This window comes from Erithacus rubecula, assembly GCF_903797595.1.
Source record: "Erithacus rubecula genome assembly, chromosome: 4".
NCBI lineage: Eukaryota > Metazoa > Chordata > Aves > Passeriformes > Muscicapidae > Erithacus > Erithacus rubecula.
This window is the reverse complement of record NC_136686.1, coordinates 30,215,409-30,227,076: the sequence shown is the minus strand read 5'-3', so window position 1 is coordinate 30,227,076 and position 11,668 is coordinate 30,215,409. Positions and strand designations below refer to the sequence as shown.

The window sequence follows — 11,668 nt, the reverse complement described above, 5'->3', positions numbered from 1 at the left end:
CTGCTGATTATATGGATTTAGAAATTTTCACTCCAGGCTTGGCTTTTAAACAAATATGCTCCTAGCTCTACTGCATTTCAGGGTGAGAGCATCCCCAGCAGATGAATTTTAGTGCATATATAATGTCACCTATTTCATAAGGGGTGCATAATGAGACAAGATGGACAATGTGGACAGCACATCACCTCCAGGTGTGCAGAGAGACACTGACACAAAAGTGCTTCATATTCATTTATTTGAATCAGCAGTATACTTGTTCATTTCTGGCAAACAGGCATGAGTTTCAAAAGCATTTCAGTCCCACTCTGGGGAACCAGAGCTTTCATTCTTCCTACAACATATTAAAACAAATGTTGGTATCATGAAAATAAGAGACTAAAAGGACAAGGATTCAAGCTTTGTCACATTGAGTGTTGCCCTCCCAAAAACTTGGCCAGTGTTACAGAATTACAGAGTAGGCTTTTCTGAGCATTTGGATTAGTTTCCCTTATCCACTGGGACATGCTTGTGGAGGGAGTTACCACTGCATTAACTCTTCTAATTGCCTCAAGCTAGTTTCAGGGTCTCTTCCTTGTGCCTCTTTCAGGTACTGACAGGATCCCCATCATCACCATACTTGGGCACTTCACAGTGGGATGATCCCAGAAACATCCTTGTGAGGTAGGGAAGTGCTACTATCCCTGTTTTAGACAGGGAACTGAGGTACTGATGGCTCAAAATCACAAAGGGCATAATTAGCAGAACAGTCACTTGAAACAGAGTTCCAGTCCTTGCTCCTGCTTTGTAGGGGCTCTGCCACTGAATCATCCTACTCCTCTCCACCCCTCCTGGATATTAGCACCACATATATCTCACTAATGTGAAGCTTTCCCCAGGAAGCGTTTCTAGGAGTCTGTGTAGCTTTCCATGAGTGCTGCCTCCCTCCTCACAGATGTTCACTGTGGGTCTCACAGGCTACCTGACTGCATGGAGGGTGCCATCTCCACCTCTCAGGTGTGCTCCCATCCCAGTGGGGCTTCAGCTCACACCAGTAACACCAACCTACACTTCCCTTCAGGAGATGCAGCTGCTTCCTTCCACCAGTGCCCTGAGGCAGACTCTGGTCCCAGGGTCACTCTTCTCTCTGTTTTGCCTCCCAAAATCTACTGTCACTGTTTGACTGTGTTTCACCTATTTTACATCTATCAGCATTCAGGTCATGCTTTCCTTTTCCTACAGGGATTTGCCCTCCCTCACAACAGAATAACAGGTAACTTGCTCTCACGTGCTACAGACTTGCTTTTACTCTGAAAAACAACAGCTTTCCTTTCAAACAGGGGCCTCCTTAAAAAAAAAAATAATATATATATATATATACATTCTTAAATACAATATTATAACCTTAAATTCCTTCTATGTAAATAAATAGAAAACAAACATCACAGTTCTCAGTCTGGAGAGGTTTCTTCAAAATTCTGGCCCTGCAATTTCACCTTGGGATGGTGAACTATCCATAGTCTGTTGTATCTGGAGCTGCTTCTTTCTACAGCCTTCCCAGATGTACCTTGGTAATGGGATTGTACTCTACTAGAAATTGGCAGCTGCTGGCTTTTTTAGGGTACACCAGCCCTTGTACCACACGCAGATTCGTAAGTTATTTACAGACCAGGTTCAGTCAGCATCAGGTATTTCATCTGCCACCTGACCGACTTCTTTTTGCTGCCTTGGGGAAGCAGGGCAGTGGAGATGGCGGGGCAAACAGGGCTCTGCAGAGCGTCTGCCTCACAGCATCAGCACCCTGAGCTGTAAAACAGCAGTGCTAATGTCTCCAAACCCAGATTTAATCTGTCACACTGAAACTGTCTCAGCTGGACAGCCTCAGGCTCTCAACAGTGGTTTTTGCACCCAAGCTGAGTCTCCTGGTAGGTGGGGAAAGCTCTGTTCTGGACTCGAGGAGTTCACAGACTTCATCCATTGCCCTGGTGCAGGTCTCAAGGTTGTCGGCCAGCTTCTGGATTTTGGCCTTCAGCACAGCCTGGCTGACCTTGGTGGCCTCCTTGGTGTGCTCCGGCACGAGGAGGCTGTGGGAGCCGCACAGCACCATGAAGCAGACGGAGTTGTAGAGCGAGATGGACGCCCTCTTCTCCGACTGCCGCAGCGCAGGGTCGCCCGGGCCCTGCCCCCGGCGGAGGAACTCCAGGCAGCCGAGGATTTCCCTCATCTGTTTCCGACAAGTGGTGGCGATTTCCTGCACCTTCCTCACCTCCCGGGAGTTGCAGAGCACCAGGGAGAGGTCGGAAGTGATGCTGACGGCCCCGCCGGCCGTGGCCAGGCCCAGCCCCACGGCCGAGGCCAGCAGCGAGGCTCCCAGCGTGGCGGGGCTCAGGGACAGCCCCAGGATGGCTGTCACCGCTCCCGCGGCCGTCAGGGCGCTCCCGCCCACCGTGGCGATCAGGGACCCGGTGCGCAGCCGGCTGAGTTTCCGAGCTGCCTTGTGCAGGTGAGCGATTTGGCCGCGCAGCCTCCGTCTCTGATCCAGCAGGGCGGCGTGGAAGTGGCGTGTGGGGTCTGGTGTGGGTGGGGAGGCAGCGCTGCTCCTCTCCATGGCTTCTGGCAGGAAAAAGAAAAGTCTGAGTTGGGATTTATGTTAAAATAACCCCATGAGACATGCTCATCCTGGACTACCATTTCAGCGATGGCATCCAGCCAAATTTTTGTTGCTTCACCCAGCTACAATAAAGGTTTTCCTGTACCTGCACTCTCACGTACACACACATACCCATATGAATGCGTACATTTAACTACGTAGTTCATTGTCACTTTCAGACAGAGAAAGGTTAAAATGTTTTTCTTAATCCCTGCAAAGATTAAAATATCCTAAGGACTGCGGTCAGAGGTGCTGTTACCATTATCTCTGTGAAGACATGAAATGTCTCTTCAAACCGTGGGACAGAAATTCCCCTGAGTGACTCAGTGCCCAGAGGAGTAATGCTGATAGGACTAATCTGTTGTCCTCCTGATGGGATTCAGAAGATTTGCAATAAAGAAGAAAGGTCAGACTCCAAGGAGTCTTTACCTTGGTAAAAAGGCCTTTCTTTTTCACAATAAAGGTCAGACTCCAAGGAGGTGAAAGCCACCATCCCAGGTTTTTGTTTGGGGGCGATTTCCTATTTAAAGCAGGACAGCTGCAGAGTGGAGTCTATGTCTGAATTTTCCATATAGGAAGTGAGGAGCTTATTAATGCCTTGGATGGGTATTGTGAACATCCTTCCTTTCTTTAAGCTTCAGCAATTCAAGGCCCTGCAGATTTTTATTTTTTTTTCTATTGTAACCTGGTGTCAGTGTATGAATAAAGATGGGAACTGTTGTCCTGAGGTGCTTAGTCCAACCTGTGGTCATAAATACCCAGTTATAGTGGCAGGGAGGCCTACAAGCCTTGTTTAAAAGAGTCATGAAGAGCATATCAGAAAAGCTGGCCCATTTCTAGTGTGCACTCTCTTGTGGATGGGGAAACAGGGAAAATACTGAGGCCTGTGAATAGAAAAGGCTTGAAAGCTGCTGGCTCTGGAAAACCTCCCCTGGCAAGATAGCAGGAGAGCCTTCACCTCTAGAAGATGAATCCAGTGTTTCTGTGCTAGACAATCTCTGTTTGCTGTCTCTGTTCTTTGCCACAAGGGCAGAAAGAAACGTTCCAACAAACATTTTTCAGGCTGCTCTAGGGTTGCAAAATGCTTTGCAAAGGAAGCTAGAAACTTGACCCTGCTTGCAGGGAACCTGAGGCAGCAGAGTCAACAGGAGATTGTCTGGTGGAAGCAGAGTTTCTGTGCTTCACAAAACTGCATTGTTCACACAGCTGTGCTGCCTCTGCACCTAGCAAGGTCCAGCCATAGAGCTGAGAAGCTGTTTGGAGCCCACAATGCCTTCATTGCCAAAAGGAGTCTCTGTAGCAGAAAGACACTATCACTAAGCCAATTTATTGCTGCAGACACCTTTTCACTTCTAAATCTTCTGTACTGTGGGAACTGAAGGTGTCTGGCCCCTCATAAAGTTACAGTATGTAGTTAGGACCCTCGGGGCTTCATTCTGCACAATCCTCATTTCAGAAGGAGAAAACTTTGTACCATAAATAATCTTTTCATCTGGAAGTGTATTTATAAATAATTCTCACTGCTATCTTTTCTCCTTCTTCTGGTTTGTCCTAATCCATCTCACACAGATCCTTTAAGACACCCCCTATGCCCTTCAGAAAATGCCCCCAGTCTCTCTTGGTGTGATTGAGTAATTTGAATCACTTAGTACACATTGTGCTTCTCTCAACTGCAGGCTGTGTCCCATTGTTTTTACACTATAATTAGAAATAAAGCTATTAGAAATAAAGCCCTAATCAAAATGGATACCTGCTTTGAAATGAACGATGAGCATATCACCAATAACTTAACAACAGATCAATATGATGCTCATTAAGTATGTCAATTCCCATAGCCTTTTAACAATTTATTCTGAAGATTTAGTTGCTGAGAACTGTCTCAGGTAGTAACAACGACCATCTCGCTGAATTATTAGAACAATCATTCAATATATAGCACAGGCCATGTAGGGATGTAAACCTTTTGATATTGATTGATGCCAGCACAAAGGCAAAGAAATCCAGCTCCTGCTCTTACAGAAAAATCTCCCCAACAGTAAAGGTATACATTAGTCCAAAATCTGCAAACACTTTCCTAATAGAGTACTCAGAGACTTCCAAAAATTACTGGTTCAAACTTACCTTCAGTTTCCAGCCACACTCCCAGAAGACAAATTTTGATCTGTTTCTGGAGGAGACCAATTTATAGCTCCTGTGGACCAATTGCTGCGATGGGAATGCTTTGCCTCATACTGGGAGTTTGCCATTTCCTGTTCTCTCTTGTGCAGAAGGATGTGACACACTGGAAAGTGACCTGTGGGACAGTGAGCACACATCATGTTCAGGAAACGATCCCTGCGAATGAACATTGTGTGTTGGCTTTTCCTGAAGTGTAGGGTGAAAAAAACGTTTAAAAATCGCAGCCTATTCTTGGCTCTGAGGTAGTGCAGACATTCCCTGCAGGGACCAGTTGCTTTTCCTTTCCCTGAAATAGCAACTGACTTTACTCTGTGCTGGAGCCACTGATTGCTTGATGACTTAAGTTTCCCTCCACTACACATCTAGAGCCAGGGGAGCTATCAGCCAGCCAACCACTCCATTCAAGGCCAGTGCATTTTTTAAAATCCCAGCTCTTTGGGAAAATCCATAAAAGGGAAGCAGCCCCACTGAATTCCCATCCCTTCTCCTTCCTAGTACATAAAAGCATGCTGCAAAAGGAGTGATCACCCTGTGGTTTTACTGTTTCTTAACCATAGGCACCACAATGCTTGAGAAACAGCCCTTTTGTTTTCCTGAAGTACCTGCCCAGCAATCAGTAAGAAAGAATCATTTGGCTCAGAAAGAAAGGATCATTTGGATCCCCTGTTTTGCTGCCTGCTATTGCCTGGCAGTTGTCCATACAGATGTGGCCAGAGGGAAGAAGTGATGAAGGTGTTGAGAAGGAACAGCCTAAGTGCCACTCCTGGTGCTGCCTTCCATGCTGAGCCAGGGCTGGTTCTAATCAAAGAAAGATTATTTTGATGGGATCAGGAAAAATAACTCTTTTGATGGCACTCAGTGATAGCCCAAAGTGACATGTGTCTTTATGGGCCACAGGGCCTGTGTGGTCCTGGGGACATTTATTTTGAGCAGCTGTGCTTGAAGATGAGGCATCTACTTTCTTGTTTGGTGGACTCTTACTCTTCAGGACTATTTGTTGACAGGGAATCTCTGATTTTGCCCCTGACCCATCTAATCTGAAAACTATCGAGCTGTCAGAGACTGGTGAAGCTTTCCTGTTGAATTTGTAGGATGTCTAGCCACAATTGCTGGAGCTGACCTTAAAAAGGGCCAAGACTGAGAAGCAGCAGGCAGGGAGAGCAGAAGTCTGGGATTATTCATTTCAATGGCAATTTAGTTTACAATTATGTTCAAATAGGTGTGAAATAGTACATCAAATGTTTTTTCAGGGGTTCACCTATGGGGGATGAAACATGAATGAAAAAATAAATAGCATAGAAGAGTTATTTCAACCTGTTGCAGACGTGAAAAGAGAAAACACCATTTTGAAGATGCCTAAATATGCAGTGCTGGTCTGTTAGAATTTGTACATACTGCATGTTAACAGGAAGGTGAGCTCTGACACTGAAGGAAGCTGCACTTTAGCCCTTTCCTTTGTTTTAGCAAGCATATGCTTGAATTGGAGCCCATCTGCCTTGGCAAGGGTTTGCACTTGGTAGAGAGTTCTTTTCTCACACTCCCAAACAGAATAGGGCACTTTTTTCCCATGCAACTGCATCTGTGGTAGAATTTGTACCTGCAGATATGTCCTTGTTAAGACAGTGAGTTTTTGTAAAAGTGAAATAACAAAGAAAAGGAAAAAGAGTCTAGAATGAACCTCAAATTATAACATGATTTTAGATGCTGCCCTTCCTTTCCCAGTTCTCTTGTTTCCATATACTCAGTTGCAAAATATTGTCAGAAACTCCTTCAATGCTCAGTCTATGGGCAAGGACAAGAGACAATTCATTTTTCTTAGACTGTTCCCTCACAGACTTCCATGCCCACTGAAAGATCTGCACTTCACTCAAGATGTTGGTCTCAGCTGAGGCTGCTTTCTCAGAGGAATCACCCCTGGACTCCTTCACCATTGAAAGAGAATGTTTCCCTATAATCCACCCCTATAATAAGGTGCATACCCAGAAACTATGGACTTCATATGAGGAGCTACAGATGTGATGTGATTTTAGAAAAGAGGAAAGGACATAAAAAGAAACATTATTTCCTAGGGACTGATCCTACCACAGTATTTTGCTCTCTGTTCTTTTCTCTGCTGACAGTCTCACAAACATCCCTCTGGTGAGAATGCTGGTCTCTCCCACTGGTAGTTAGAATCACCCACTCCAGCAAAGGTGAGCAGATGGGAATGGGAGCTGGATGGGAGAAAAGTGTCTTCTCTCAGCACCTGCCAAGGACTGAAAGGCTCCTAGTGCCCTTAGTGCACTTGGCCAGATGTAAGTACCTCTGCTGGGTCACCAAGTTGGTTCCAGAAGGCTGCTTGGAGTGAATCTTAGCTTATCAGGGATCTCCAGATGTGTGGAGTAGATCTGACCTTCACTGGGCAGTTCTGCAAGCTGGTGGAGGAGTTTCACCCAACCCCTCTGCTGCTGCTGCCTCTGTTGGTGACCTCCAAAGCACTTGGGCTTGATGGTGGAAGGTGTTTCACAATGACCCTGGCCAAAAATGGTACCTCTGCTCCACCCTTTCCCATCTAGCCACATCCTCTTGAAATGCCTGAGGGCACTTTTTGGGAGCAGGTGACCAGAAAAGGGAAGGAAGAATGTTTTACTGCCTCAGCTCTCTTCCTTTCAGGGGATTTTGGCAGAAAGGACTGGTCTTTATGCTGCTGGTCTCTCCAGCAGAAGGGATATATGGCAGAAATGTTTGATCTGAAGCTGTTTGCAGCTACTCTGAATGCAAATTTATAACACTTCCTTTACTAACTTTGTTTTGACTAAATAACTGAGAAAAATTGAGTAAATTTACATTTATATACCATCTTTTTAACAGGACATTTCTGCCATGCTTGGTACTTTCAACCTTAACTACTGGACCATGGGAGGTAAAAGCTGTCTTTTCTTCTTTTATTTTATTTTTCAGTTGTATCAAAGACAAATCTTAACTTTTCACAGCAAGATATTAATTCTGAATCAGTGGAAACTAGAATAGGCCAACACTAAAACAAAGAAAGCAAATTGGTACAAAAGGGCTGTATCAGCTTTTAGTAACCTTACAAGTAGATCCAAATTAATTTTTTGAAACCATTCCAAAATGTGACAGGCTGCTCTGGGCTCTGGTCACTGGTGTATGTGGCACTTCAGCTGGGTTTGAAGAAAGCTGCAAAGAGCAGAGCAGGGTGGGGGGAACAGGAAATGGGATGAGAACACCTCCTGTTAGTTCCATTTAAACAGAAAATTAGTCAAGCACACTGGCTGTGCCTGCTTTGTGAGCAAGCATTGATGTAACAAAAGTACCATGTGAAATTGCCTTGTCAAAACCCTGTTGGCAGTGTTTGCAGAGATCAAGCATTTATTTGGATGCAGAGAATGAATTTCTGCAATGTATTTAAACAGACCAGCTTAGGCTGCCTTTTGCCAGTGCTAATTCCATGTTTCAGTGCAGGCTGTGTGGCACAAGACTGGCTCTGACAGAGAAGGAGCAGCTCCCCACTCAGCCCATGAGCCCCCAGCCCTGGCTGTGGAGAATTGTTAACATATTTCCAGAACAGCAAAGAAACCTATTAGGTTGGTAAAAAGTAGAAATTAGGTAACCTGGTTTCTTGTGTCTCTTTTCCAATGGATTTCTTGATGACTGAGTTCACAAGGCAGTGTTTCTCTTGAAAGAAAGAAAGGAGTTTGGATTCTTCTTACCTACAAAATCTGCTAAATTTTGTGAAACTGCTAAGAAGTCAGTGCCTTTGAAATCTTGACTGCTTTGTTAAATTCTGTCTGAGATTGCCTAGGAACCTCAAAAGTTACTGTCATTACATTGACTAACCCTCCCATCTGGCACAATAGAAACATGACAGAGACACAGAGGCCTAAAGAAGTTCAGGAAAACTTAAAAACTGTTAGCTTCAGTTTCAGATAGAGATGCATCTCACCTAATTTCAGCCCTCTTTAGAGGTACATATGCAGTGAGTTTATTCACACTCTGAAGCTCCCTCTAGAGCCAGGAGAAGAGTCATCCCCAAAAGCTTTCTTCCTGCCCCTGCTCTATAATATGTGATAAATTATAGACAGCAATTCTTTATCCCTTTCCTGCCTTGTTTGATGCCCCACAGGTTTGCTAGGTTTATGTTCCAATTTCAAATATCCTGCTGTGGGCCAGAGATGGTCCCTTAAACCAGCCCTTGCTGACCTGCAGTGTGAGCAGGAGACGCAGTTTTGGAAGGCTGTGTGTGGCAGTGTGCATCCCTGCCTGTCCCCTCTCATAACAAACTCTTCTCACCATGGATTTTTCAGGTACCTTTGGACCCTGCTGACACCAGCAAGACTTGGGAACACTTCTGAACTAGAGAACACTTACACAGGAGGGATGGTCTCATCTAGATCCAAAGAGAAATGGGCATCTGGCTATGAGCATGCAGTGTGGCCTTCTGTGCCTCCCTAGTATTTGTCATACAGGTACCACATCCATGCTGTCCTGGTTTGGAGGACAGGTGTCTGCTAAGAAAGGCAGAAGACTCTCTTGAAAAGGAAAATGTAAACCCTTTCTCTCTGAATTATTATATTTTTGAAATTAAGAAGCTCTCAGGCAAAGATATGGGAATTAGGAACAACATTTCTTTACTGGGAAAATTAAAATAGAAATACAGTATTACAGAGAACAAACCCAAAATGCTGGCAGAGTCAGGATACAACCTGACACCCCGTCAGTCAGTCAGGGTGTTGGTAGCAGTTTGATTAAATGGTGGCTGCATCCTCCTGCAGTGGCAGATGTGGTTCAGCTGAAGCAGTGCTCCTGTAGAAAGGTGCAATTTTCTTCTGAAGGTCCAGGGATTATGTGGAAAAGTCTGGTTTTCCTCTGGAATACAGTGGAAAGAAGGTATTCTGGTGTTCAAAATCTCAGGTTCCTAGGTAGGAAAGGCTTGGCTCCCTCTGGCTGGAGCATCTTTTAATGGGATGATGTAATTTTATCAGTCATACAGTGGGACTTAATGGCCCATTAGCAGATTATATGTCCCTGGAGAAAGGATGGGTTGTGGAAAAGATAAAGATGATTGCCCCACCTGGTTTTAAAGATGGCCCATTAGCAGATAGTATTTCCCATGGAGATAAGGATCACTGCCCCACCTGATTTCAACAGATGGTGATAGAATACACATTTCTGGTCACATCCTGTACTGCAACCTGAGACACATACTTAACTCAGTATTCAGCAGGATAAATATATATATATGTGGCTGTTAATTATGTCCATCATGAATCAAGACCCTGTATTTGACAAGTCTGCTTTGAAGATTGTTTGTGAACTCTGCCTTTAAGGACAAATTGCATTCTTGCTACCAAGATCAGATTTTGACTAATATCTCTTGTATATCCTAGGGCTCCCCTCTAGGCTGGGTATTATTTTATATTTGCAGCACATCTAGTGATTATTCAGATCAGATGACTACAGTTTGTAGTGAACTGGTATAGCTCTAAAAAAATGTTTTCACACTTGAAGCAGCTCTACAGAAGTGGAGAAGTGGAACTGGAGAGAAAGGGTGAATGTGTTGTCTTCCTGTCAGCCCTTACTTGAACTTGGTTCTGTATTGGATGTCAAAAAGTAAATATTTTTGTGTACTTTGTGCCTCTTTACAGTGATGTCTGAACATGAGGATCCTTCTTCCTTTAGCTTTAGTGCACAGCAATCATTGCACCTGGAACACTTCCTTCTTCTCTGGGCAGGTCTTCTCACAGTGAGTGGTCATGAGGGAGCCTAGAAAACAAGTAGTCTCTTTCCCTAAAACCTGCTCCTCAGTAGGAGTATTTTCCTCCATAGCACAGTAGATTGCAAGTAGGCATTGATAATCAGGCCACCTTCTTCTCACCACCTTTTATATTTTGGGAAGCATTATGGTGGCTGATGCATTTCTTGAATGTATACTCAAAAGTCACATCAGCTTGGATCCAAGACTTCTGATTATCGACATGGAGCTACAGACAATTCACTTCCTTGCTGTTCTGCAGCATTTTCAGTGAACTGTGAAGGTTCCTGTTTGCACCTGATATGTAGAGAAGCAGAGGCAGGGAGGAAGACAGTGGTTTGCTCATTACCTCCTGGGCAGAACAAATGGTGAATGTAGGTGGCCTTAGTTTCAAATTAATCTTTGCTCCCTGAATGTTCGTTCCTCTGACCTGGTACAGCTTTTATAATACTGATCAGGTAAAGATATTAAATTCCCTTATTCTGGGTCTTTTTAAGACTGGTGGTTGAGACTTTCCCATGTTTAAGGGTAAATCATACTGCATTCTTCTCTTTGTATTTCTTGGAAAAGGTTTCTGTAAACCAACAAGAATCTTTCCCTTGTAAGATTTATGGAGCAAATTTTTTTGTTTGTTTGTTTTTTTTTGTTTTGTTATTATCAATATGGAAGTGATTGGACAACTGCCATAGAATGCTTATTTGCATAGATGTCAGCAATGAGGAAAGAATATTGCTACATGCAGGTAATTAAAAAAAAACATCTTAGAAACTGTTCATCATTTCAAAACTGCCAGAGGAGTTACTGGAAAAGGAACAAGAGTCAGGGATGTATTTAAGAGCCCACAACTAAGCACTTTACATAACAGACCTTGCATATGCTGAAAAATAAGGTGGTGAAACAACCCACCAGAAGTATTCCTCCTCCTCTAGCTCTTCTCTGAAGATGCCTGCTTGCCCAAATTCATGTGTTTTTCCTGTCTTCACAGGTGCAGCAGCTATTTTTGCTCTTAACTCAGGGCAGCATTTCAGCTGGTGGACATTAAAGCCCAATGCTCTTTTCCTTTGCTGGCTCTGCATCCCAGCTTCCTCTAGAAAAAGTGCAGGGAACATTAT

At 44.2% G+C, this 11,668-nt stretch overlaps 1 protein-coding gene and 1 long non-coding RNA gene across 2 annotated transcripts; one reads left to right on the top strand and one right to left on the bottom strand.

The window, feature by feature from the left end:
• Positions 1–218: 218 nt before the first annotated feature.
• Positions 219–4,893, bottom strand: APOLD1 (apolipoprotein L domain containing 1). The gene is made up of 2 exons (XM_079304893.1): positions 4,748–4,893; positions 219–2,589 (listed from the first exon to the last, which is right to left on the bottom strand). Exon 2 carries the CDS (start codon positions 2,582–2,584, stop codon positions 1,844–1,846), a length of 741 nt encoding a protein of 246 aa, XP_079161019.1. The 5' UTR covers positions 2,585–2,589; positions 4,748–4,893; the 3' UTR covers positions 219–1,843.
• A 4,290-nt stretch (positions 4,894–9,183) lies between these two features.
• Positions 9,184–10,550, top strand: LOC306801798. Its single transcript, XR_013774186.1, has 3 exons — positions 9,184–9,270; positions 10,230–10,352; positions 10,450–10,550. It is a non-coding gene; the product is annotated as an uncharacterized lncRNA (long non-coding RNA).
• Positions 10,551–11,668: the final 1,118 nt, after the last annotated feature.

Coding starts and splice junctions, on each gene's coding strand:
- APOLD1 (XM_079304893.1), bottom strand. CDS start 2,584: ATGGAGAGGAGCAGCGCTGCCTCCCCACCCACACCAGACCCCACACGC.